Source organism: Cetorhinus maximus, chromosome 31 (genome assembly GCF_964194155.1).
Source record: "Cetorhinus maximus chromosome 31, sCetMax3.hap1.1, whole genome shotgun sequence".
NCBI classification, from domain to species: Eukaryota; Metazoa; Chordata; class Chondrichthyes; order Lamniformes; family Cetorhinidae; genus Cetorhinus; species Cetorhinus maximus.
In genome coordinates, this window is record NC_135909.1 from 2,232,900 (window position 1) to 2,255,955 (window position 23,056).

The 23,056-nt window shown below is 53.3% G+C and overlaps 2 protein-coding genes across 2 annotated transcripts in view; one reads left to right on the forward strand and one right to left on the reverse strand.

The window, feature by feature from the left end:
• The window catches only part of LOC144670195 (pecanex-like protein 3), a 62,968-nt gene that overhangs the window by 37,743 nt on the left and 2,169 nt on the right, over nt 1-23,056 (reverse strand). The window contains exons 2-13 of the mRNA XM_078532680.1: nt 22,521-22,726; nt 20,139-20,244; nt 19,858-19,897; nt 18,585-18,680; nt 16,210-17,706; nt 13,674-13,803; nt 10,972-11,141; nt 5,822-5,918; nt 5,060-5,195; nt 3,039-3,199; nt 2,557-2,710; nt 543-575 (exon numbers count right to left, since the gene is read on the reverse strand). Coding sequence (XP_078388806.1) covers nt 543-575; nt 2,557-2,710; nt 3,039-3,199; nt 5,060-5,195; nt 5,822-5,918; nt 10,972-11,141; nt 13,674-13,803; nt 16,210-17,706; nt 18,585-18,680; nt 19,858-19,897; nt 20,139-20,244; nt 22,521-22,726 — 2,826 coding nt within the window. The remainder of the gene's footprint in view (nt 1-542; nt 576-2,556; nt 2,711-3,038; nt 3,200-5,059; nt 5,196-5,821; nt 5,919-10,971; nt 11,142-13,673; nt 13,804-16,209; nt 17,707-18,584; nt 18,681-19,857; nt 19,898-20,138; nt 20,245-22,520; nt 22,727-23,056) is intronic.
• Nucleotides 1-23,056, forward strand: part of LOC144670193 (putative RNA-binding protein EIF1AD) — a 333,511-nt gene that overhangs the window by 21,890 nt on the left and 288,565 nt on the right. The window lies entirely within an intron of this gene.

Genomic DNA, 23,056 nt, shown 5'->3' on the forward strand with positions numbered 1-23,056 from the left:
AATCTCGCCTCAGTCTGAAGGTGCCATGGTTCAGCGGGTAGTGCTCTCTCTCTCACCTCCGAGGCAGGTCATGGGTTCCAGTCCCGCCCCAGAGGCCTGAGCACATCATCTAGGTGGACACCTCCTTGCAGAGCTGAGGGAGTGCTGCACAGTCAGAGGCCCTGCCTTCTGGCTGAGATCTTGCAGGCTGCCCTCTGCCCTCTCAGGCTTGCACAACGCTTATCCCTCAACCAACATCTAAAGCGGGTGAAACAAAAACAAAAATTGCTGGAAAAACTCAGCAGGTCTGACAGCATCTGTGGAGAGGAAGACAGAGTTAACGTTTCGAGTCCGTATGACTCTTAAGTGGATGATCTGGGCCATTAATACGTTGCCGTCTACGGGAGCTTGCTGTGCGCAAACTGGCCGCTGCAATTCCTACGTTACAACAGTGAATGTACGTCAAAATAAAAAAAAGCGCGTCATTGACTGTAAAGCGCACTGGGACATCCCGAGGCCCTCGAGGTGCTATAGAAATGCACCTTTAACCCCACACTACTCACGTGCATTGGAGAGGCTGCATCTGGCTGAACACTCTGGGGAAAGGGAAAACAAGAACACAGGGCAGTCAGTGCGAGCGGCTTCGAACACAAACAAACCAACATCTCTCCTGCTTCGCAGTGTGGCCTCGGAGGTGGGTGGGAGGGGCGGGAGAATCTGTAATATTGGACGGGGGTGGCGGGGGGGGGGTTGGTGGGGTGGTGGTGTGTGTGTGTGTCCCAGCCAATTGGGCCACATGATTTTTACAAACAAAATTGGGGAACGAGGGAGGGAGGGGGATGGAGGATTTAAAAATAATTACAAATGGCTTCCTTCTTGCTGTGATCATTCTCTGAACCCCCAAAACGCCCAACGTGCTGAATGAATCAATGGACAGGTGCTTCAGCAGTGCCCACAATCCACCCGACTGGTTTATACCACCCCCCACCCACCCACCCCACCCCCCACCCCCCACCCAACCACCCCCCCACCCCCCACACCGGACAGGTTTCTCTTGTACAATTCGGATTTGTGATATGGGCATCACTCGCAATGTCAGGATGTCTTGTCTGTCTCAGACGCCCCTCACGAAGGGAGTGACGAGCCACTGCAGTCCGTGTGCTGCTAGGGAGGGATTCTGACCCAGCGACAATGAAGGAAACATGATACGTGTCCAAGTCGGGGCAGCACGCAGCTTTTTTCTTCCTCCTCTTTACTCTTTCATGGGATGTGGGCGTCGCTGGCAAGGCCAGCGTTTTGTTGCCCATCCCTAATTGCCCCTTGAACTGAGTTATTTGCCAGGTCTTTTCAGTGGGTAATTAGGAGTCAGCCATGTCCGGGAGTCACAGCACTAGGCCAGACCAAGTAAGGGCGGCAGATTTCCTTCCCTAAAGGGATATTAGTGAACCAGATGGGTTTTTACGATAATCGATGATCGATAACCAGTAGTTTTATATTCCAGATTTATGGATTGAATTTAAATTCCACCAGCTGTCATGGTGGGATTTGAACCCGTGCCCCCTGGGCATTTGCCTGGGCCTCTGGGTTAGGGGTCCAGTGACATTATCACTACACCACCATCTCCCCTGAATAGGAGCTGGAGCTCAATAGGGCGATGTTATTAACATGGTTGCTGTGCGCACTATGTACACAGCGCACTGCAAAAGCTCTGCACAGTTTTTGAGATAACACCTCCCAAACCCATTACCTCCCCCCCCCGCCTCGAGAAGGGGTGGTAGCAGTTAGCACATGGCAACGCCACCATCGCTCGAATCCCAAAGCTCCCAGCCAAACAGCACCTGTGTGTGTGTGTGTGTCCTTCACCACACAGGCTGTACCAGCGAGCCCTCCGATTGTCAAGTAACCGGAATCTTCACACCCTTCTGGTTAAATATATTTTTTCTTACAAATTGAGAGACATTGGGAGGTGGAGTTCCACCCATCACTCTCCCCATTAGCAAACAAGAGGCACAGAAAATTCTGCCGCTCCATATCCTAATTCGCACCAAGTCCCAGTCGCCCATCACCCGCTGACCCACAAACGGCAGCCGGTCTGGCAACGCCTCGATTTTAAAATGCTCATCCTCGTCTTCAAATCCATACATGGCCAATCCTCTCCACCCACCCACCCAATCCTCTCCACCCACCCACCCAATCCTCTCCACCCACCCACCTCTCTGTAACCTCCTCCAGCCTCACAACCCTCCGAGATCTTTGTGCCTTCAATTCTGGCCGTCCGCGCATTCCCAATCACTCCCCCAGTGAGGCTTTAAAACTGCCAAAACCCCAGGCTCTGGAACACCCCTCTCAAACTCTCCCACCTTGTCTGTTGTTAAGACCTCTCTACCTCTTTGACCAAGCTTTTGGTCACCTGTCCTACTATCTCCTTATGTAGCTCAGGGTTGGATGACGCTCCTGTGAAGCACCTTGGGATGCTTGATCCTATGTTAAAGGCCCTACGTGAATGCGAGTTGGACTAGAGCTCACTAACAGTGGTGTCTAGTTAGGAAGTCGGGGTGTGGCTGTGCATGACCGTACCTTCAGCAGCGAGTACTGGCAGCTGGCGATGACAAGGCAGAACTGGAACACCCAGATGTCCTGGAAGAAGCCCTCCAGGAGCAGCATGAAGCCCAGGAAAGCGACCAGGGCCGCGAGGATGACAGCCACGATGTTTTCACAGGCCTGTCGGTTTCTGCAAGGGAACCAGACGGACTTTCACGACAACTGATGACAGCTTCATGGTCACCATGACTGAGACTAGCTCTCAATTTCCAGATTTATTAATTAATTTTCCCCAATTGCTGTGGTGGGACTTGAACCCATGTCCCCAGAGCATTAGCCTGGGCCTCTGGGTTACTCGCCCAGTGACATTACCATTATGCCACTGCCTCCTCATTTTAAATTACCGGCAGTGGGAATCTAAATATTGTGGTTCCAATTATCCCGAATCCAGTTTCAAAGGCACTTGGAAAAGTTTAGACGCATCTTCTGATTTCACCCCCACCCACTTCACACCGAACCTGTCCAGCAAGGCCAGCAACGCCAGTCGGTCGTAACGAATGCGCATCCACTTCCAGGGTAGCAGCCAAAACTTGTAGTACTGTTTGTTCCTGGTCTTCTCCTCAATCATGAGCGTGTTCTCCTGGGATTCGTGGAGGGATTCCTGATCCAGAAAATCCAACTGGGGATTTTTGTTGCAATTTAAGGAGAGAAAGAAACAGGAGCAGGGGGGTTACCCGAGGTGTTGAAACAATAGCAAAGTACTGTGGATGCCGGAGGTCAGAAGTAAGTGCTGGAAAACCTCAGCGGGGTCTGGCAGCATCTGCAGAGAGAGAAACCGTTCCAAAGGGGAGTCACACTGGACTCAAACGATAACACTGTTTCGCTCTCCGCAGATGCTCAGTCAGGCTTGCCGAGTCTTTCCAGCACTGTGTGTTTTTATTACTTGATGTGCTTGTTGCCTGCGTTTAACACTTCACACCCTGGGATGAAATGGGAAAGGGAGGGAGACATCCAATAACTCACCTCTGACCACTACTACTTAGAAGGACGAGGGCAGCAGACGCATGGGAACACCACCACCTGCAAGTTCCCCTCCAAGCCACTCACCATCCTGACTTGGAAATATATCGGCCGTTCCTTCGCTGTCGCTGGGTCAAAAGCCTGGGACTCCCTCCCTAACGGCGCTGTGGGTGTACCTACACCACACGGACTGCAGCGGTTCAAGAAGGCGGCTCACCACCATCTTCTCAACGGGCAATTAGGGATGGGCAATAAATGCTGGGCCCAGCCAGCGACGCCCACATCCCGTGAATTAACTTTTTAAAAAAAAGATCCCCCATCCAACAATGTGCGACTGAACCATACCAGGGCAAAACGGGTTAAATTACTTGGAGAGGTTGCACCCGCTGGGCATTTATTAGAGTGCAGATGATTATGGGATGACCTGGTCGAGGTGTTTGAAATGAATAAAGGAGTTCACAGGGTTTGAGGGGGAAAAAACAAATTCCTCTGTCAAGGAGAGTCCACAATAGGAGAGCATAAACTTAGAACTGGAGCTACCTCGGTCAGGGGTGAGATCAGGGACCAGAACTAGGGGACACAGTTTAAAAATAAGGGGTCTCCCAGTTAAGATGGGGAGGAGGAGGATTTTTTCCCCTCAGAGGGTCGCGAATCTTTGGCACTCTCTTCCCCAGGCAGCGGTGGAGGCTGAGTCAGTGAATATTTTTAAGGCAAAGGAAAATAGATTCTCGACTAAAAAGGGAGTCAAGGCTATCGGGGGAAGATGGGATGAGGTTACCATCAGATCAGCCATGATCTTATTGAATGGCGGAGCAGGCTCAAGAGGCCGAATGGCCTACTCCTGCTCCTAACCTGTATGTATGTTAGGAAGCACTTTTTCCACACAGAAGATAGTGGTAATCTGCAACTCTACCAACCCAAAACCTGGCTGGGGATCAATTGAAAATTTCAAAACAGAGTGTGATAAATCCCCTTACCCAGTAAAAATTTAAGGGTTAAGGAGCCAAGGTGGGTAGATGGGATTAAGACAGGTCAACCATGGCCGAACCAAATGGGCAGAACAGGCTTAAGGGGCTGATTGTTCTTCTGTCCCTGTGTGACTGATGGTCACACTGCTCAACTAGCTAGCTCTCCATGACAAGGCACATCATCCAACAGCTTGATGTTGGACTGGACGGCGCAGGTGGCTGAAGAGACAGTTGTTCCATTTCTGTCTGGCGGAGGCCACGCTTGCCACAAGGACGTGCCAGCCTGTACCTGCTTGTGCTGAGCAGAGGGAGTTGGCACTGGCTGGGCCAGGAGGTCTACATCAGCTCCAGCCACAGAAATGGTCCGGGCATGTCCACCAGGAGGGAGGGGGGGGAATCCTCCTTCAGTACCTTATCGACGATGCCCCGAGCAGTCGAATAACCTGGTTGGCCCACAATCAAGGAACAGCAAGTTTCGTCAAAGGCCATGGAATGCTGTGGGGAGGAAGGGATGAAGCAGAGGCTATTTAACTGGGTTCAACCCTCGTTACCTCAGGAATTTCCAGCGGCACCCGACGGACCTGCATCCCCTGAAGTACCACTGGCCGGGGCTGGAGGAGCGACAGCGCTGGCATTCCCTCCGGAACGTCGGCAGAGGTGAAGCTGGAAGAGTGGGATTGATGATCCCTAGATTCCGGAGAAAGGAAAAGTCACAGTTAACATTCCACAGATCGTTGAAATATAGATGTTACAGATGTCCCTTAAATGGAGCCACTGGGTTGTAGAGGGCAAAACGGATCCTTTTCCATCTCCCGAAGAAAGAGAGCCTGTCTGTTAGTCCAAGAGCAGAGACAACACTGGCAAGACTGCAGGGATAAATCTCCCTTCTAGTGAACCCTGGCTGCCTAATTAATCCAAACCTGCCTCAGGTCAGTGTGACTCGACTCCTGGGAGTCAGAAGGTCACGGGCTCGGGTCCCATCATCTAGGCTGACACACCCAGTGCTGCAGCGCCGAGGGAGTGCCACGTCGCCGGAGGAGACGTTCGGCCGGGAGTTAAAAGATCCCACGGCCGTTGGAAGAGGAGCGAGGGAGTGCTCCCAGGGGCTCCTGGGTGAACAATGCCCTCCCTCTGGAACACCCCCAGCCCGACCGTGCTCGCGGGATCTTGCTGTGCATCTTCCGCGTCTGCCCCAACAGCGAGGGGACCTCAGGCACAGAGCCTCGGCCGGGAAGCGCTTCGGACATCCCAAGGGCACAAACGGGAGGGCTTCCTTCTCGCGCAGGGAATGCAGGAGCCTGGATTTAACTTGCCATGCGTTGTTGGAAACGTGTTCCAGGCTCATTTGCTGTCCCACCGGATTCTCGTAGCCACCTCCCGTCGGGCCAAAGGTGTAGGACCTGCGGACACCTGGACAAGGAGGAAGAGCGAAGGATCAGTAATTGAGCAGAAGATTAAGACCAAGCTAAAACCTCACCGTCCAGGTAAATGTAAAATGGCTGATATGGAATCAGAGAAAAGTGACTGGGCTTTAAAACAAGCAGTGTCCCACTTCAGCTAATATAGGAATAGATTGAGGCCATTCAGCCCCTCCAGCCTGTACCGCCCAATCAATTAGATCATGACGGATCTATATCTTAACATAGAAACAAAAAAAAAGGAGCTAGTCATTCGGCCCTTCGAGTCTGCTCTGCCATTCAATATGATCGTGGCTGATCCTCTTTCTCAACGCCATACTCCTGCTCTATCCCCATAACCCTCGACACCTTTAGTGTCTAGAAATCTGCTTCCTCCTTAAATATATATTCAGTGACTTGGCCTCCAGAGCTTCCTGTGGTAGAGAACTCCACAGGTTCACCACCCTCAGAGTGAAGAAATTTCTCATCTCAGTCCTGAATAGTCTACCCCGTATCCTGAGACTGTGACCCCTTGTTCTAGAGCCCCCCCAGCCAGAGGAAACATCCCTGCATCCAGTTTGTCCAGCCCTGTCAGAATTCTCTACGTTTCAATGAGATCCCCTCTCATTCTTCTAAACCCCAGGGAATACAGGCCTAGTCGGCCCTGTCTCTCCTCATACGACAATCCTGCCATCCCAGGAATCAGTCTGGTGAACATTCACTGCTCTCCCTCTATGGCAAGTATATCCTTTCTTATGTAAGGAGGCCAAAACTGTACACGATACTCCAGATGTGGTCTCACCAAGGCCCTGTACAGCTGCAGTAAGACATCCTTGCTCCTGTACTCAAGTCCTCTCGCAATGAAGGCCAACAGACCATTTGCCTTCCTAACCGCTTGCTGCACTCTGCATGCTTGCTTTCAGTGATTGGTGTACCAGGACACCCAGGTCCCTCTGTACATCAACATTTCCCAATCTATCACCATTTAAATAATACTCTGCCATTCTGTTTTTCTTACCGAAGTGGATAACTTCACATTTATCCACATTATATTGCATCTACCATGGGCAGAATTTTGCCCTCGGCTGGCGTGCGGGCCCCACCGGCTCAGCGGCGGGCAGGCAGTCGACCCCCGCTGCCATTTTGAGCGAGCGGGCCAATTAAGGCCTGCCCAGCGGCATCCCCGACGGGAAGCGCCATGTGCTTCCTGAGTTGGGGGGGCGGGGGGGGAGATCCCCAGCTGTCAAAGTGCGCTCTTTCGCGTGAAAGTGCTGTCCAGTGACAGTCCGAAAAACTTTAAAAATACAAAAATTAAAAGATTATTAACATGACCCCCTCATGTGACAATGTCACACAAGATGGGACATGTTAATAAAGACCACATAAACTTTATAAATTTTTTTAAAATACGGATATGAGACGTCATCCCGCCAGTGGAGGAAGTTTCATCAATAATCAGAAGCCCGCTGGGGCTCCTGGCCTGCCCGCCAGCCTTAAGGTTGGACAGGGCAGGTCTTTAAGTACTTTAACTAGCCTGTCAATGGCCTCAATTGGCCGTTGACAGGTCGGCGGGCGGACATCTGATTTCAATGTCCGTCCACCCGCCTTCCTAAAAATTGAAATGGACCGGGAGGACATCGGGGATTCCTCTCAACGTCATCCCGCGTCATTTTCCCCTCAGCCCCGCCCCCAAATCACCGAGGGGAAAATCCTGGCCCGTGTATTTACCCACTCACTCAACTTGTCTAAATTGTTTTAAAGCCTCTGAACATCCTCCTCATCACTCACATTCCCACCAAGTTTTGTGTCGTCAGCAAACTTGGAAATATTACACTTGCTTCCCTCATCTAAATCACTGATATAGATTGTGAATAGCTGGGGCCCAAGCACTGATCCCTGCAGTACCCCACTAGTCACTGCCTACCACTCCAAAAAAGGCCCATTTATTCCTACTCTCTGTTTCCTGTCTGCTAACCAATTCTCAATCCATGCCAATATATTACCCCCAATCCGATTTGCTTTAATTTTGCACACTAACCTCGTGTGGGACTTTATCAAAAAGCTTTCTGAAAATCTAAATACACCACATCCACTGGTTCTCCCTTATCTATTCTACTAGTTACCTCCTCAAAAAACTCCAGCAGGTTTGTCAAACATGATTTCCTTTTCATAAATCCATGTTGACTTTGTCTAATCCCGTCGATATTTGCTAAGTGCCCTGTTATCACATCCTTTATAATAGACTATAGCATTCTCCCTATGACTGATGTTAGGCTAACCGGTCTGTAATTTCCTTTCTCCCTCTCTCCTTTTAAATAGTGGGGTTACATTTGCCACCCTCCAATCTGCTGGGACTGTTCCAGAATCTGCAGAATTTTGGATGATGGCAACCAATGCATCCACTATTTCCATGGCCCACCTCCTTTAGCACCCTGGGATGTAGGTTATCAAGCCCTGGGAATTTATCAACTTTCAGTCCCATTAATTTCTGCAGTGCTACTGTTTTAGTAATACTAATTTCCTTCAATTCCTCCTTCTCACTGACCCTTGGTTCCCTAGTATTTCTGGGAAGCTGTGTCTTCTTCCAGTAGTTGTTTCATTGCTCTGCCATTTCCTTGTTCTCCAGTATAAATTCTCCTGTTTCTGACTGTAAGGGAACTACATTTGCCTTCACTAATCTTTTTCTTTTTACATACTGATAGAAACATTTACAGTCCGCTTTTACCTTCCGTGCAAGTTTACTCTCATACTCTATTTTACCCCTCTTAATCAGTCTCCTAGTCTTCCATTTACCTGCCTTGATACCTCTCAGTTTGCTCCCTCCGTCCCATCAGAACAGACGTACTTAGGCAGTGAGAGAGAAGTTGTAATAATCTGGAATTCACCGGGAGCACAACCCTGGAGATCTCTGACGGACGTTGATTCTCCCGCCAAAGACCCTCTTCTCTCTACTTCCCCAAATTTGTGCTGGGTGCTAGTACAGCTCACCCTCACCGCACCCCAAGCCGTTGAATTTCACACGCATAGACCAGCCACTGAGCGGTAGCATGCTATTCGGCTGCAGAAGATGTCACAATCAAGTTGTGGCCTGCCCTCGGGCAAAGTCAGTGCTTGTTCAGCCCCATAACTTTTGGGGAGACAGGGTTAGGGGTAGACGGATGCAATAAGGGGGGGTTAACAAAATTATTTGTGAACTGAGGAGCTACACCAATCAGGAAAGAGTGAACAGGCTGGGGCTCTTTTCTCTGGAAGAGAAAAGGCTGAGGGCTGACCTGATAGAGGTTCATTCAGGAGAAACTTCCTTATCCAGAGAGTGAGGAGCATGTGGAACTCGTTGCCACAGGGATTAGTTTAGGCGAATAGTAAAGATACACCTAAGGGGGAAGCTGGATAAACAAAGGGAGAAAGGAATAGAAGGATATGTTGATAGGGAGAGATGAAGAGGGGGTGGGAGGAGGCTCATGTGGTACAAGCTCAGAGCTATTAGGCTGAATGCAGCATTGCTCTGCTTTAAAGTGTGTGTGCCAGGGAGCCAAATACATTTATCTTTCCCTAGTCAGGGGCCCCGAGGTACATTATGACACCGAGGTTCTTCGATATAAGTCAACATCCTGGGGGTTACCATTGACCAGAAACTGGACTGGACTAGCCATATAAATACTGTGGCTACAAGGGCAGGTCAGAGGCTAGGAATCCTGCAGTCAGTAACTCACCCCCTGACTCCCCAAAGCCTGTCCACCATCTACAAGGCACAAGTCAGGAGTGTGATGGAATACGCCTCACTTGCCTGGGTGAAGGCAAATCCAACAACACTCAAGAAGTTCGACACTATCCAGGGCAAGGAACCCCGCTTGATTGGCACCCCGTCCACCACCTTCAACATTCACTCCCTCCACCACCGACACACAGTAGCAGCAGTGTGTGTACCATCTACAAGATGCGCTGCAGAAACTCACCAAGGCTCCTTCGACAGCACCTTCCAAACCCACGACCACTACCATCTAGAAGGACAAGGGCAGCAGACACATGGAAACACCCCCACCTGCAAGCTCCCCTGCAAGCCACTCACCATCCTGACTTGGAACTGAGAACAGAGCTGCCCTGGCTCACAGGATTTCAGACAAGGCACCACCAGGGAGCAGCCTCCTTGGGCTGGATTTTAGGAATTGAGCGTGCCCTATATAAACAGCCATGCGCTGGATACACACCAGGTCCCTGATAAAATGTAGGGAACCCAAAAGTTTGTGTCGCCAATCACACCCAGGCTGTGTGTGTTGGGCGGGGGGAGAGAGCAGATGGGTGGGGGTGGAGGGGAAGTACAGCTGGGGGGGGTGCAGGTGAGGGTTAAATGATGGCATTTCGGGCAGGTTCACACTCTCCTCTTTCCCAGCCAACCCCACGCCCCACCAGGGTACAATCAATTCCGGATCCATTCCGGATCAAAATGTGACATGCAAATACGGACAGGCCTGTGTTGGATCAACAATACAAAAGGGGAAAAAAAAGGGGGTGGGGATGAGCGATCAGGGCCTGGCCTGATAAACGAGAGCCGTCCCCCCACACCTCAGCAACACTGGTCCTTACACAGTTCTAGAAACGGTTCCACCGAGAATATAGATCATCAAAAATATACCAAGGGAAGAGGGGCTAGTGTGAAGAAGATCGGTCTGGTCTGCAGATTAACAGGCACCTAATCCCTGATCAACAAGAACAATTAACACATGGACGAGTGCAACCCAATGTACCAAGCGCAACACTGATACAGGTCAGTGTCCTGATGGGTTGGGTCCGCAACTTAACAACACTTCAGACAGTGGAGTGCTCCCTCGATCCTGCATCAATCCGGATTATGCACCCGCAACTCTGCGGGTAGAGGGCTGGGAGGGAGACATAAGCTCGTCAGGGAGTAAGAGGCCACATAACCCGCCGTTGTCTAGCGAGTTAGAGGCTGAGGGGCATTTAGCTCAAGCTGCTTCAAGCAGGCCCCCGCCAGCGACGTCATTGACTGGAGTGAGGGGGTCCGCCTCAACAGCACCCCGCTCCTCGGAGACGGGACAAGCACCTACCAGCTTCGTCGTAGAAGTAGTGAAGTGCTCCCTCCGAGGTGTCGTCGAAGTTGGAGGCCTCGTGCACGGGGCCTCGAGGGAGCAGCAGCGAGCTGGCGAACTGCAGGGCCGCCGGTAGCGCGTGGGTGCGTGACTGGGAAGCTGTCCGGTTCCTCTGGATGTCCTGCAGGCTGTGTGGAGGAGGATTCAGCACAAGGTTAAACACTGAGGCTCCACCACGATGGCGTGAATGCAGCATCTTTTACACAGCGGCAAGTCCCTCAAGGCATTTCACAGGAGCCGTCATCAGGCCCGAATCTGGCACCCGGTCCTACAGCGAGGCATTAGGACAGGTGATCAGAAGCTTAGTCAAAAGGGGTGGGTTTTAAGGAGCGTCTTAAAAAAAGAGGAGTGAGGAGGCGGAGAGGTTTAGGGAGGGAATTCCAGAGCTTACGGTTCAGGCAGCTGAAGGCACGGCCGCTAATGGTGGAGCGAGGGGAAATCAGGGGGAGCTCAAGAGGTCAGAATTGGAAGGGCAGAGATAGGGAGGGTTGTAGGGGCTGGAGGAGGTTACAGAGATAGGGAGGGTTGTAGGGGCTGGAGGGGATTACAGAGATAGGGAGGGTTGTAGGGGCTGGAGGAGGTTACAGAGATAGGGAAGGGTGTAGGGGCTGGAGGAGGTTACAGAGATAGGGAGGGTTGTAGGGGCTGGAGGAGGTTACAGGGATAGGGAGAGTTGTAGGGGCTGGAGGAGGTTACAGAGATAGAGAGGGGTGTAGGGGGCTGGAGGAGGTTACAGAGATAGGGAGGGTTGTAGGGGCTGGAGGAGGTTACAGAGATAGGGAGGGTTGTAGGGGCTGGAGGAGGTTACAGAGATAGGGAGGGTTGTAGGGGCTGGAGGAGGTTACAGAGATAGGGAGGGCTGTAGGGGCTGGAGGAGGTTACAGAGATAGGGAGGGTTGTAGGGGCTGGAGGAGGTTACAGAGATAGGGAAGGGTGTAGGGGCTGGAGGAGGTTACAGAGATAGGGAGGGTTGTAGGGGCTGGAGGAGGTTACAGAGATAGGGAGGGTTGTAGGGGCTGGAGGAGGTTACAGAGATAGGGAGGGGTGTAGGGGCTGGAGGAGGTTACAGAGATAGGGAGGGTTGTAGGGGCTGGAGGAGGTTACAGAGATAGGGAGGGTTGTAGGGGCTGGAGGAGGTTACAGAGATAGGGAGGGTTGTAGGGGCTGGAGGAGGTTACAGAGATAGGGAGGGTTGAAGGGGCTGGAGGAGGTTACAGAGATAGGGAGGGTTGTAGGGGCTGGAGGAGGTTACAGAGATAGGGAGGGTTGTAGGGGCTGGAGGAGGTTACAGAGATAGGGAGGGGTGTAGGGGCTGGAGGAGGTTACAGAGATAGGGAGGGTTGTAGGGGCTGGAGGAGGTTACAGAGATAGGGAGAGTTGTAGGGACTGGAGGAGGTTACAGAGATAGGGAGGGTTGTAGGGGCTGGAGGAGGTTACAGAGATAGGGAGGGTTGTAGGGGCTGGAGGAGGTTACAGAGATAGGGAGAGTTGTAGGGGCTGGAGGAGGTTACAGAGATAGGGAGGGGTGTAGGAGCTGGAGGAGGTTACAGAGATAGGGAGGGGTGTATGGGCTGGAGGAGGTTACAGAGATAGGGAGGTTTGTAGGGGCTGGAGGAGGTTACAGAGATAGGGAGGGTTGTAGGGGCTGGAGGAGGTTACAGAGATAGGGAGGGTTGTAGGGGCTGGAGGAGGTTATAGAGATACGGAGGGCTTTAGGGGGCTGTAGGAGGTTAGAGGGATAGGGAGAGTTGTGGGGCTGGAGGAGGTTACAGAGATAGGGTTGTGGGGCTGGAGGAGGTTACAGAGATAGGGTTGTGGGGCTGGAGGAGGTTACAGCGATAGGGTTGTGGGGCTGGAGGAGGTTACAGAGATAGGGTTGTGGGGCTGGAGGAGGTTACAGAGATAGGGTTGTGGGGCTGGAGGAGGTTACAACGATAGGGTTGTGGGGCTGGAGGAGGTTACAGAGATAGGGTTGTGGGGCTGAAGGAGGTTACAGAGATAGGGTTGTGGGGCTGGAGGAGGTTACAGAGATAAGATGGTGATGAGGCAATGGAGAGATTTGAAACCCAGGTGAGAATTTTAAAATTGAGGTGTTACAGACATATTGTACAAACTGAAAAAAAGGCGCTCACTTCAAAGGAGCTGCAGAGTGTGAAGAAGTGAAAGTGTCACCTCGTTTGACAGGCTGATGAATGAAGGACAGCTGAAGCTCAAAGCTCCCCCCAGTTCAATAGTTCACAGCAATCTCAGTCGGGTAAGTGACAGAGAGAGAGAGAGGCCTGTTGGAACATCGAAGTGACGCACAGGGGCAGGAGAGGGCTGAGGCTCATTAACAGGACAGTGTAGAGGGAGCTTCACTCTGTACCTAATCCCGTGCTGTACCTGTCCTGGGAGTGTTTGATGGGGACAGTGTAGAGGGAGCTTTACTCTGTATCTAACCCCGTGCTGTACCTGTCCTGGGAGTGTTTGATGGGGACAATGTAGAGGGAGCTTTACTCTGTATCTAACCCTGTACTGCACCTGCCCTCGGAGTGTTCCCCAAGACCGTGTCAATATTTACAAGGGTTCCTCCATAAGTGCATTACTGAACAGGTCCACTTCATGCCACACTCTGTAACAGCAGCCCCCTTCCTGCCCTACATTGCAACACTCTACAGTACCTGGGCGGAGAACCCATGATGGAGGGTGGCGGTGTTGGGTTACTGCCTGCGTTGTGCCTTCGCCTCATCGCCTGTGTCCTCTTCACACTGCTGCTGAGATCCCGCTTCCCAGTTTCTTCAGGGGCCGGAGCTGGGAGGGAAGGATGGCAAATCATTACAAGCAGTTTTTAAACAGAACCCAGGTGAACGATTCCTCCCACCCCCAAACTCCACGGGGCCTCAGAGCATCTATCCAAGAGGAGATCTCAGTTTAACTTCTCACCTGAGACATTTTGACAGCGCAGCACTCCCTCAGTACTGACTCCCTGACTCCCCGACAGTGCGACACTTCCTCAGTACTGATCCTCCGACAGTGCGGCACTCCCTCAGCACTGACCCTCCAACAGCGCGGCGCTCCCACAGTACTGACCCTCCGACAGTGCGGCGTTCCCTCAGCACTGACCCTCCAACAGCACGGTGCTCCCTCAGCACTGACCCTCCAACAGTGCGGCGCTCCCTCAGCACTGACCCTCCAACAGCGCGGCGCTCCCTCAGCACAGACCCTCTGGCAGCTTGGCACTCCTGCAGTACTGACCCTCTGACAGTGCGGCACTCCCTCAGCACTGACCTTCCGACAACACGGCGCTCCCGCAGTACTGACCCTCCGACAATGCAGCACTCCCTCAGTGCTGACCCTCCGACAGTGCAGCACTCCCTCAGTGTTGACCCTCCAACAGTGCGGCACTCCCTTAGTACTAACCCTCTGACAGCACGGCACTCCCTTAGTACTGACCCTCCGACAGTGCAGCACTCCCTCAGTGTTGACCCTCCAACAATGCGGCACTCCCTTAGTACTAACCCTCTGACAGCACGGCACTCCCTTAGTACTGACCCTCCGACAGTGCAGCACTCCCTCAGTACTGGCCCTCCGACAATGCAGCACGCCCTCAGTACTGACTCTCCAGTCCAACAAGGGAAGTAGCAATCTGGAGTTTGTGCTCAAGTCTCTGGAACCCATGGCCCCCTGACTCAGTGGGGAGACTGACACCTACTAAGCCAAACAAACACAGAAGACACACATGCATGCGCACACAGATAGGAAGAAAAAAATATCTGGGAGTGAAACCCTATGTTATTCAAGGAGTGTTTCAAATGGGGCGGTGAAAAGCCCTTAATTCCTAATCTCTCAATCAAAAGAAAAAGGCATTTGGTGAAGTGCTACATAACAGGCTTGTCAGCAAAGCTGAAGCCCATGGAATAAAAGAGAAGGGCAGCATGGATACAAAGTTGGCCGACCGACAGGAAGCAGAGAGCTGCAACAAACAGTTGCTTTCAGGACCGGAGGGAGTTGTATAGTGGGGTTCCCCTGGAGTCGGCGTTAGGACCACCGCTTTTCCCAATATATTTTATATATATTAATGACCTAGACTGTGGTGTACAGGGCACTTCATAATTTGGGGATAATGCAAAACTTGCAAGTCTTGTGAACCGTGAGGAAGATAGTGTAGAACTTCAAGAGGACTTAAGACAGGTTGGTGGAAATGGGCAGGCAACCAGCAGGTATTTAATGCAGAGAATTGCAAAGTGATTCACTTTGGTAGGTAGAACACAGAGGCAATATGAAATAAAAAGTACAATTCTAAAGGGGATGCAGGAGCAGAGGGGCCTGGGGGCGGGTGGGGGGGTACATGTGCATAAGTCACTGAAGGTGGCAGGACAGGTTGAGAGAGCAGTTAATAAAGCACACGGGTTTCTGGGCTTTCCCAATAGAGGGACAGGCCACAAAAGGAAGGAAGTTCTGATGAACCCGCATATAACCCAGATTCAGCCTCAACTGGAGCAGTGTACCCAGTCCTGGGTGCCACACTTTAGAACGGGTGTGAAGGCGTTAGACTGAGTCCAGGAGAGATTCACGTGAACGGTTCCACGGATGAGGAACTTCAGTTACGTGGAGAAGCTGGGGCTGTTCTCCTTGAAGATGAGGTCAAGAGGAGATTTGATAGGGAGGTGTTCAAAAATCACGAGGGGTCTGGAGAAGGTGGGGAGAAACTGTTCCCATTGGTGGGAGGACCAGGATCCACAGGACAGCGATTTACGATTGGCAAAAATAAAAAAAGCAACAAAGGCATGAGGGAAAAGTCCCTCTCACGCAGCGAGCGGTTGGGATCTGGAATGCGCTGCATGAGAGCATGCGGCGGAGGCAGGTTTAATCGTGGCTCGAAGAGAGTTGGATCATCGGGAGCAGGAAACTCGCAGGGGCTATTGGGAAAGGCGGGGGGAGTGGGACGAGGCGAGTTCCTCTTGGGAGAGAGCCGGTGTGGAGAGGAGGGGTCGAATGGCCTCCTTCTGTGCGGTGACCATTCAATGATAGCGTCGCCATGATCCTGGCAGCTCAGTCAGCGCCAGAGGAGAGGCCCAACCCCAAGCGTGTGTCTGTCTTTCCCCCCACCACTTTGGGCGTCGGGTGAGGTTTTGCTTGTGGGTGTAGTTTGACCGTGTGGGTGATACAGATCGCACAGACACTTCACCAGTAAATCACAAGGACCCTTGGACCTACCTCCTCCCACTGCCCCCTCCGACTGGCTCCAAGCGCTCCCAATGGATTCCAGGCGCCGGGAGAAGCGTTCCCGCCAGCGCGGCTCACCCTCTCGGGCCTCCAGGTCCGACTTGGAGGCGGTCAGTGTGCGGGAGCTGCCCGTCCCGGGGCCCTGGTCCGCGTGCCCGCCTCCGCTGTCCATGCTCAGTACCCGGGCGTGCGTCTTGGCGCCGGGAGGCGCCCGCTGAGCGAAGGCGGCATCGGGAGCCGGCGGGGGAGGGCCGGCGGCGGCGACGGGCTCAGACTCGGAGCGCGTTGGGCGCCGGGCGGCCCGCCGGCCCTTGTGCCGGGTGGCGTCGGGCGAGGAGCAGGACTGCGAGGTGACGCTGGAGGAGCTGGAGGAGCTGCTGTAGTTGGGCTGCGAGCGGAGGCTGGAGGTGTGGCTGAGGTCGCTCTGGTCGCTCGAGTCCTCGTCCTCGAAGAAGCTCTCGCTGTAGGCCTTGGCGCCCAGGGCCGTCCTGACCGGCGCGTACTCCCGCCGGTAATCAAAGCTGCCGGCGCTGCCGCCGTGCTTCTTGGCGGCCTTCCTCTTGCCCGAGCGGCGGGCCGAGCCTCGCCGCAGCAGGTTCAAGTCTTTGGGCCTCACCACCCGCTCGGCCTCCATCAGGGCAGGCTGCCCACCATCGGCCTGGCCACCGGGCGCCAAGGCGGCGGGCAAGGGGGCGGTCAGCTTGTCGGTCAGCCAGGAGGTCAAGGGGTCATCTCCTCCCCCCGCCAGGCGATCGTCGCCGGGGCTGACGAAGGTGAACTGCGAGCCCCCGTCGCCTGGGTCACTGAGGTCGGGCGTGGCGGCCATTTCGCTGTCCGAGAAGTTGTCCGTGTCGCTGCCCGCCTTGGCGGTGGCCGGCTCCCCCTGCTGCCCGCGGGTGCCCCGCGGCCCTGCCCCCGCCTCCGGCCGGGGGGTGAGCGACGGGCTCTCCAGACGGGTGGAGCTGGTCTTCTCGCTCCGGTAGCTGCTGACGGTGCTCTGCGTCTCCCGGTCGGTGCCGCTGAAGCAGCTGTCGGTGGAGCCGGCCGCCTTGGCGCCCATCCCGTCGAGACAGTCCGCTGGCTCCTGGGCGCCCAGCGCCCCGGGTTGCCCGCCGCTGCCCTCGTCGTCCTTGGTGCCGCCGCCGGTCTGCGGCGGGGCGGGTGCCTTGGCGGCATGGTCGCCGACGAGGCGGTCGCACAGCAGGGGGCCCAGCAAGGTGCCGCACAGGTTCCCGGGCTCGCTGGGGTGCCAGCTCCCGATCTGGTCCAGCAGGCTGAGGGGCAAGGGGTAGACCCGAGGGTCAGGCACTGCCGGGCGCTGGGTAGTGTCGCTGGAAGAGGTAGGGGAGGCCGGCTCCAGGCCCCGACACGAAGGCAGCATTGCCTGGGCGGGGAGCGAGGGCAGTCTTTTGCCAGACGCACATGCATCCAGCACGCCCACCTCAAGGGGCAGCGGGCCCTCGTTGGTCGCTTGTGGCGTCGGTGGATCTGAAACGGCAAGAAAAAAAGCATCGAGTTAACTAGTAGTCGCTATCTCCTCAATATACACATTGCACCTACAGCACAGTCACAGGGCGTTCAGCCCAATCAGTCTATGCCAGAACAACGCCCCATAAAGAAGCTTGAGAGAAGATTTGATAGAGATATTCAAAATCATGAGGGATCTGGACAGAGTAGACAGGGAGAAACCGTTCCCACTCGTGGAAGGTTCAAGATCCAAGTCAGGATTGTGTGTGGCTTGGAGGGGAACTTGCAGGTGGTGGTGTTCCCATGTGTCTGCTGCCCTTGTCCTTCTAGATGGTAGAGGTTGTGGGTTTGGAAGATGCTGTCGAAGGAGCCTTGGTGAGTTGCTGCAGTGCATCTTGTAGATGGTACACACACTGCTGCTACTGTGCGTCGGTGGTGGAGGGAGTGAATGTTTGCGGATGGGGTGCCAATCAAGCGGGCTGCTTTGTCCTGGATGGTTTCAAGCCTCTTGAGTGTTGTGGGAGTTGCACTCATCCAGGCAAGTGGAGAGTATTCCATCACAATCCCAGCTTGTGCCTTGTAGATGGTGGACAGGCTTTGGGGAGTCAGGAGGTGAGTTACTCTCCGCAGAACTCCCAGCCTCTGACCTGCTCTTGTAGCCACAGTATTTATATGGCTGGTCCAGGTCAGTTTCTGGTCAATGGTTACCCCCCAGGATGTTGATAGCAGGGGATTCACTTGATGGTGATGCTATTGAATGTCAAAGGGGAGATGGTTAGATTCTGTCTTGTTGCAATGCACTCGTGTGGTGCGCAAGTTACTTATCAGCCCAAGCACACTAACCCAACATGAAAGAAAGGTTCAGGAGCGGAAAAGAGAGACCCTTGCCGATGGCTCACCTGCTGTATCCAGCATGTTCAATTTTAGTAACTCTCTGTCAGCTGATGTGACAATTACGTTTTTACTGCCTTGTTCACGGACCAATTCTCTGATCCCTGTTGACGTACAAGAAACACTGAGTCCAGATATGAGCACAACCAAGAACGTTCTGTCCAGATAATTGGCAGTAAACCCCCACAGCCGAGACTGAAGGGAACGACAGGCCCTGGCAAAATCCTTAAAGGGTCCCCCGATTCGCTGCAAAGGCCGCACAAGCACATGGGATCTGCACCCAGTGTGTACTAAGCTAGTTCACCTCAGCAACACTGAGATGGAGGGCAGGGTGAGGGGCGGTGGAAAGTCAGAGAGAACTCCGTTCCTGATTACGAACTGCTAGCGAGACCTGACACAGAGAGACAGACAAGCGTGCACAACACGCCTGCTTGCTGCATTTCAGAGGTGCATAATCGGATCAACTTGGGGAGACGGTGACACAGTGGTAATGTCACTGGACCGGTAATCCAGAGGCCCAGGCTAATGCTCTGGGGGAAACGGGTTCAAATCCCACCACGGCAGCTGGTGGAATTTAAATTCAGTTAATAGCACACAGGGCTAAGGGCCAAGTGCTGGAAAATGGGATTAGAATAGATAGGGGCTTGATGGCCGCCACGGACACGATGGGCCGAAGGGCCTGATCCGTGCTGTATAACTCGATGACTTTAATAAATCTGTAATTGAAAGTTAGTCTCAATGATGGTGACCATGATAACGATCATCGATTGCTGTAAAAACCTATCTGGGTCACTAATGTTCCTTTAGGGAAGGAAATCTGCCGTCCTTACCCGGTCTGGCCTACATGTGACTCCAGACCCCACAGCGATGTGGTTGACTCTTCACTGTCCCCCTGAAATTGCCGAGCGAGCCACTCAGTTCAAGGGGCAATGAGGGATAGGCATCAAATGCTGGCCTTGCCCAGCGACGCCCACACCCCATCAAAAAGAATATTTAAAAAGACTTAAAATAAATAAAATTTGACACCGAATGGAAGGAGACCTGATAGCAGAGCACGTGCATGCACGCTAGGCTGGGCAAGCTCGTGCTTGCAGGCGACTCTCCTGCCACTTCCTCCCTCCCCAGCCCAACTCGGCTTTCCACTGCCATCATCGGCGGCAACTCAGACAAGGTAAGGGGAGCCCCATCACTCCGGTGGAACCACAGCCACCACCCCAAGAAAGGGACCCCAACCTGCATGACGCCAGACTGCCCCTCACTGAGCCAGGAGAGACAACCCACCTTTAGCGGTTCCACTGTCTTCCAGGTGAGGCAACAATTCCTAAAATCAGAAAAGAAAAATCAAGGGCAGTTTTCGAACAAAACTCGCAATTGGGTTCGGTTTTACCGGACGTACGTTCAGGACAGCAGTGTCTTAGCCACTGCCCAACATGAACATTATTCAGTTACTACACTGCTCCTGAGCATCACCTGTCCACACTGTAACTGCGACTACTGCACACACACACACACTGGGTCCAAGACCCCCCTCCCACCCCGCACGTGCCACATTTGGTACTTACCGACACCTGGTTGAAGCCAAAGACAGAATGCTGCGAGCTGCATCGCACGGGCGGAGTGCTGTTATTCTTCCGAAACACCGTCATCTCCACTCCTCCGCCCGGGTCCCTGCGGGTTACAGGAAGAGAGGAGGGGGTGGGGGGGGCAGGGAAGAAGAGCGATCAACAACGGTTTTACAGCAACGCATCCCTGCTCCGGAACCTTACTGGTAAGGCCCGCCCACGCCCCCCCCACCACTACCACCACCACCCCCCCCCCACCACCACCACCCCCCACCCCACCACAAGAGACTTCACCCCCACACAGAGGGAGACAGAAGTAGCCAGTATTGTTCTCTGTACAGCAGAGACGGTTAAGAGAAGACTTAACAGAAGTGTTAAAAAAGGGGCTATGATGGGGTTAGGCGTGGAGAAAGAGATTCCACTGGCAGGAGGGCCAGCAACCATAGGGCACAGATTTACAATAGGGAATAGGAGGAGTAGGCCATTCGGCCCCTCGAGCCCGTTCCACCATTCAACTAGACCACGGCTGATCCTCTACCTCAACCCCAATTGCCCCGCACTATCCTTAACGTCTTTAACATCTAGAAATTTGCCGATCGCCTGTCTTGAACATACTCGATGTCTGAACCTCCACAGCCCTCTGGGGTTAGAGGATTCCAGAGACTCACCGCCCTCCGAGAGACAAAATTTGGAAAAAGGACCAGAGATGAGAGATGAGGGGATTGTTTTGTTTTAAACACAGCGAGTTGCTTGGTCTGAAAGGGCGGTGGAAAAAAGATTCAATCAGAACTTTCAAAAGGGAAACCGGATAAATACTTGCAAAAGAGAAATTTGCAGGGCGATGAGGATAGAGTAAGGGGAGCGGGACTAATTGGATAGCTCGTTCAAAGATCCAGCACCAATGAAATGGGCCGAATGTCATCCTTCTGTACTGAGAGATTCGATGATATAGCAGTGGGTAATTAATCTACTGAGCTCCCTAGTGTCCAAGGTTTCAAAGTGGTAAGGATCCAGTTGATTGAAGCTGCCCACTGTCTCCATCAGGTCTTCGCACTGGTAACAAACACGGGAGTCAGAGTGTGGAGAGAGACTTTGGACAGCTTCAGTCAGATGAGGGTGGGGAGACGGTGGTGTAGTGGTAACGTCACTGGACAGGAAATCAAGAAGCCCAGGCTATGGCTCTGGGGACACGGGTTCGAATCCCACCACGGCAGCTGGTGGAATGTAAATTCAATTAATAAATGTGGGATTGAAAGCTAGTCTCAGTAATGGTGACCGTGAAACTATCATTGGCAGCGAACCCATCTGGTTCACTAACATCCTTCAGGAAAGGAAGTCTTACGCTGTCTGGTGTACATGTGACTCCAGATCCACAGCAATGGGGTGGTTCACTCTTAACTGTTCAAGGGCAAGCCACTCAGTTCAAGGGCACAAATGCTGGCCTTGGCAGCAACGCCCACATCCCACGAAAGGATAAAGAAAACAAATAGACAGTCCCAGGGCATTAAAAACCGATAATAATGGGACACTGTGTCTATTGGCACAACGTTGTGAGCCAGTGAGTTGGAGACGGGACAGTGCTTGCGACAGTCTACAGAGTCTATTTATGAAGAGTCTCTATGAACTGCAGCAATAAGTTTGGGGGATCTATTTAAAGAGAGTCTCTACAAAACACTGAGCAAACTGAGTCTATTTAAAGAGCCTCTACAAACTACAGCACACAGAACATGGCCTTGCCAGTAACACTCACATCTCATGAAAGAATTTAAAAAAAAAACTCCCAACTGTGTCACTGCGGCAACGTCTCCAGATTAAGAGGGGGAATTTTGCCAGGAAAAAGCAGTGAGTGGAGGATAGTTAAACAGAAACTCAAGGTCAAAGGTTAGGGCGACATAACCTCGCTTTAGCAAAATGGTGACAAGCTTTGTTGGGCTCCCTGGAATGAGTGGCCTGCTGATGTGTCGAGAGTGGCGCTTCCGCAGTGGAATGGCATTGAAACGGTTAATGTCATTAGACGGCTATAATCCACTGCCCACAATGAGGGTGGGCAGCGTGCGGGGTGGGTCAAGAACCGTCCCCCGCCCCCCGAGGCATTTTCACCCAGGGTCCCTCGAATCCTGGGTTGGCACAATTGGCCATGAAGCTCGCCTGAGCCAAGTTTTGGTCAATCGCTCACTCTTCTCTGAGTCAGATAGCATGAGGCCCCCCCTAGTTGAACGCCCAAACCCACCAAAAAAATAAACACACTCGGCCCCACAAAGTTGGGGGAGGAATGGATGAATTATTGAAGGGGTGGGAGGAGGTTGGGCGGGGGGTTGTGGAGGGGTTTCATTTGCTGGAAACTCTGGGTCGTGCTTGGATTTCTGCTCCTGAAGCTCCCACCTGATGGTGCTGCTGTCTTCACCGCCCCCTGGGTCGCACTCTTCAAGCTTGGCACCGTCCACGGTGAGAGGGGAATTCTTCTTCTCCACGATCTCCCCTTCGTCAAACATGGCATGCAGGCGGTAGTTGATAGACTTGACCATGGTGAAGAAGAGGGCAACGATGGCACAGTAGATGCCAGCAATAGAGGTGCTGGGTGGCAAAGCCTGGGTCGGGGTGGATTTAAAAACACAAAACGAGTGTCAGGCAAATCCATGGGATAACCTGCCTGTCCCTGTCAGTCAGTCAGTCAGCCAGGAGGTCAACATCGAATTCAAGTGACAGGGCCTCAGCACTCCCTCAGTGCCGCCCCCACCGACAGTGCGGCGCTCCCTCAGTGCCGCCCCCACCGACAGTGCGGCGCTCCCTCAGTGCCGCCCCCACCGACAGTGCTGCCCCCCCACCGACAGTGCGATGCTCCCTCAGTGCCGCCCCCACCAACAGTGCAGCGCTCCCTCAGTGCCGCCCCCACCGACAGTGCGGCGCTCCCTCAGTGC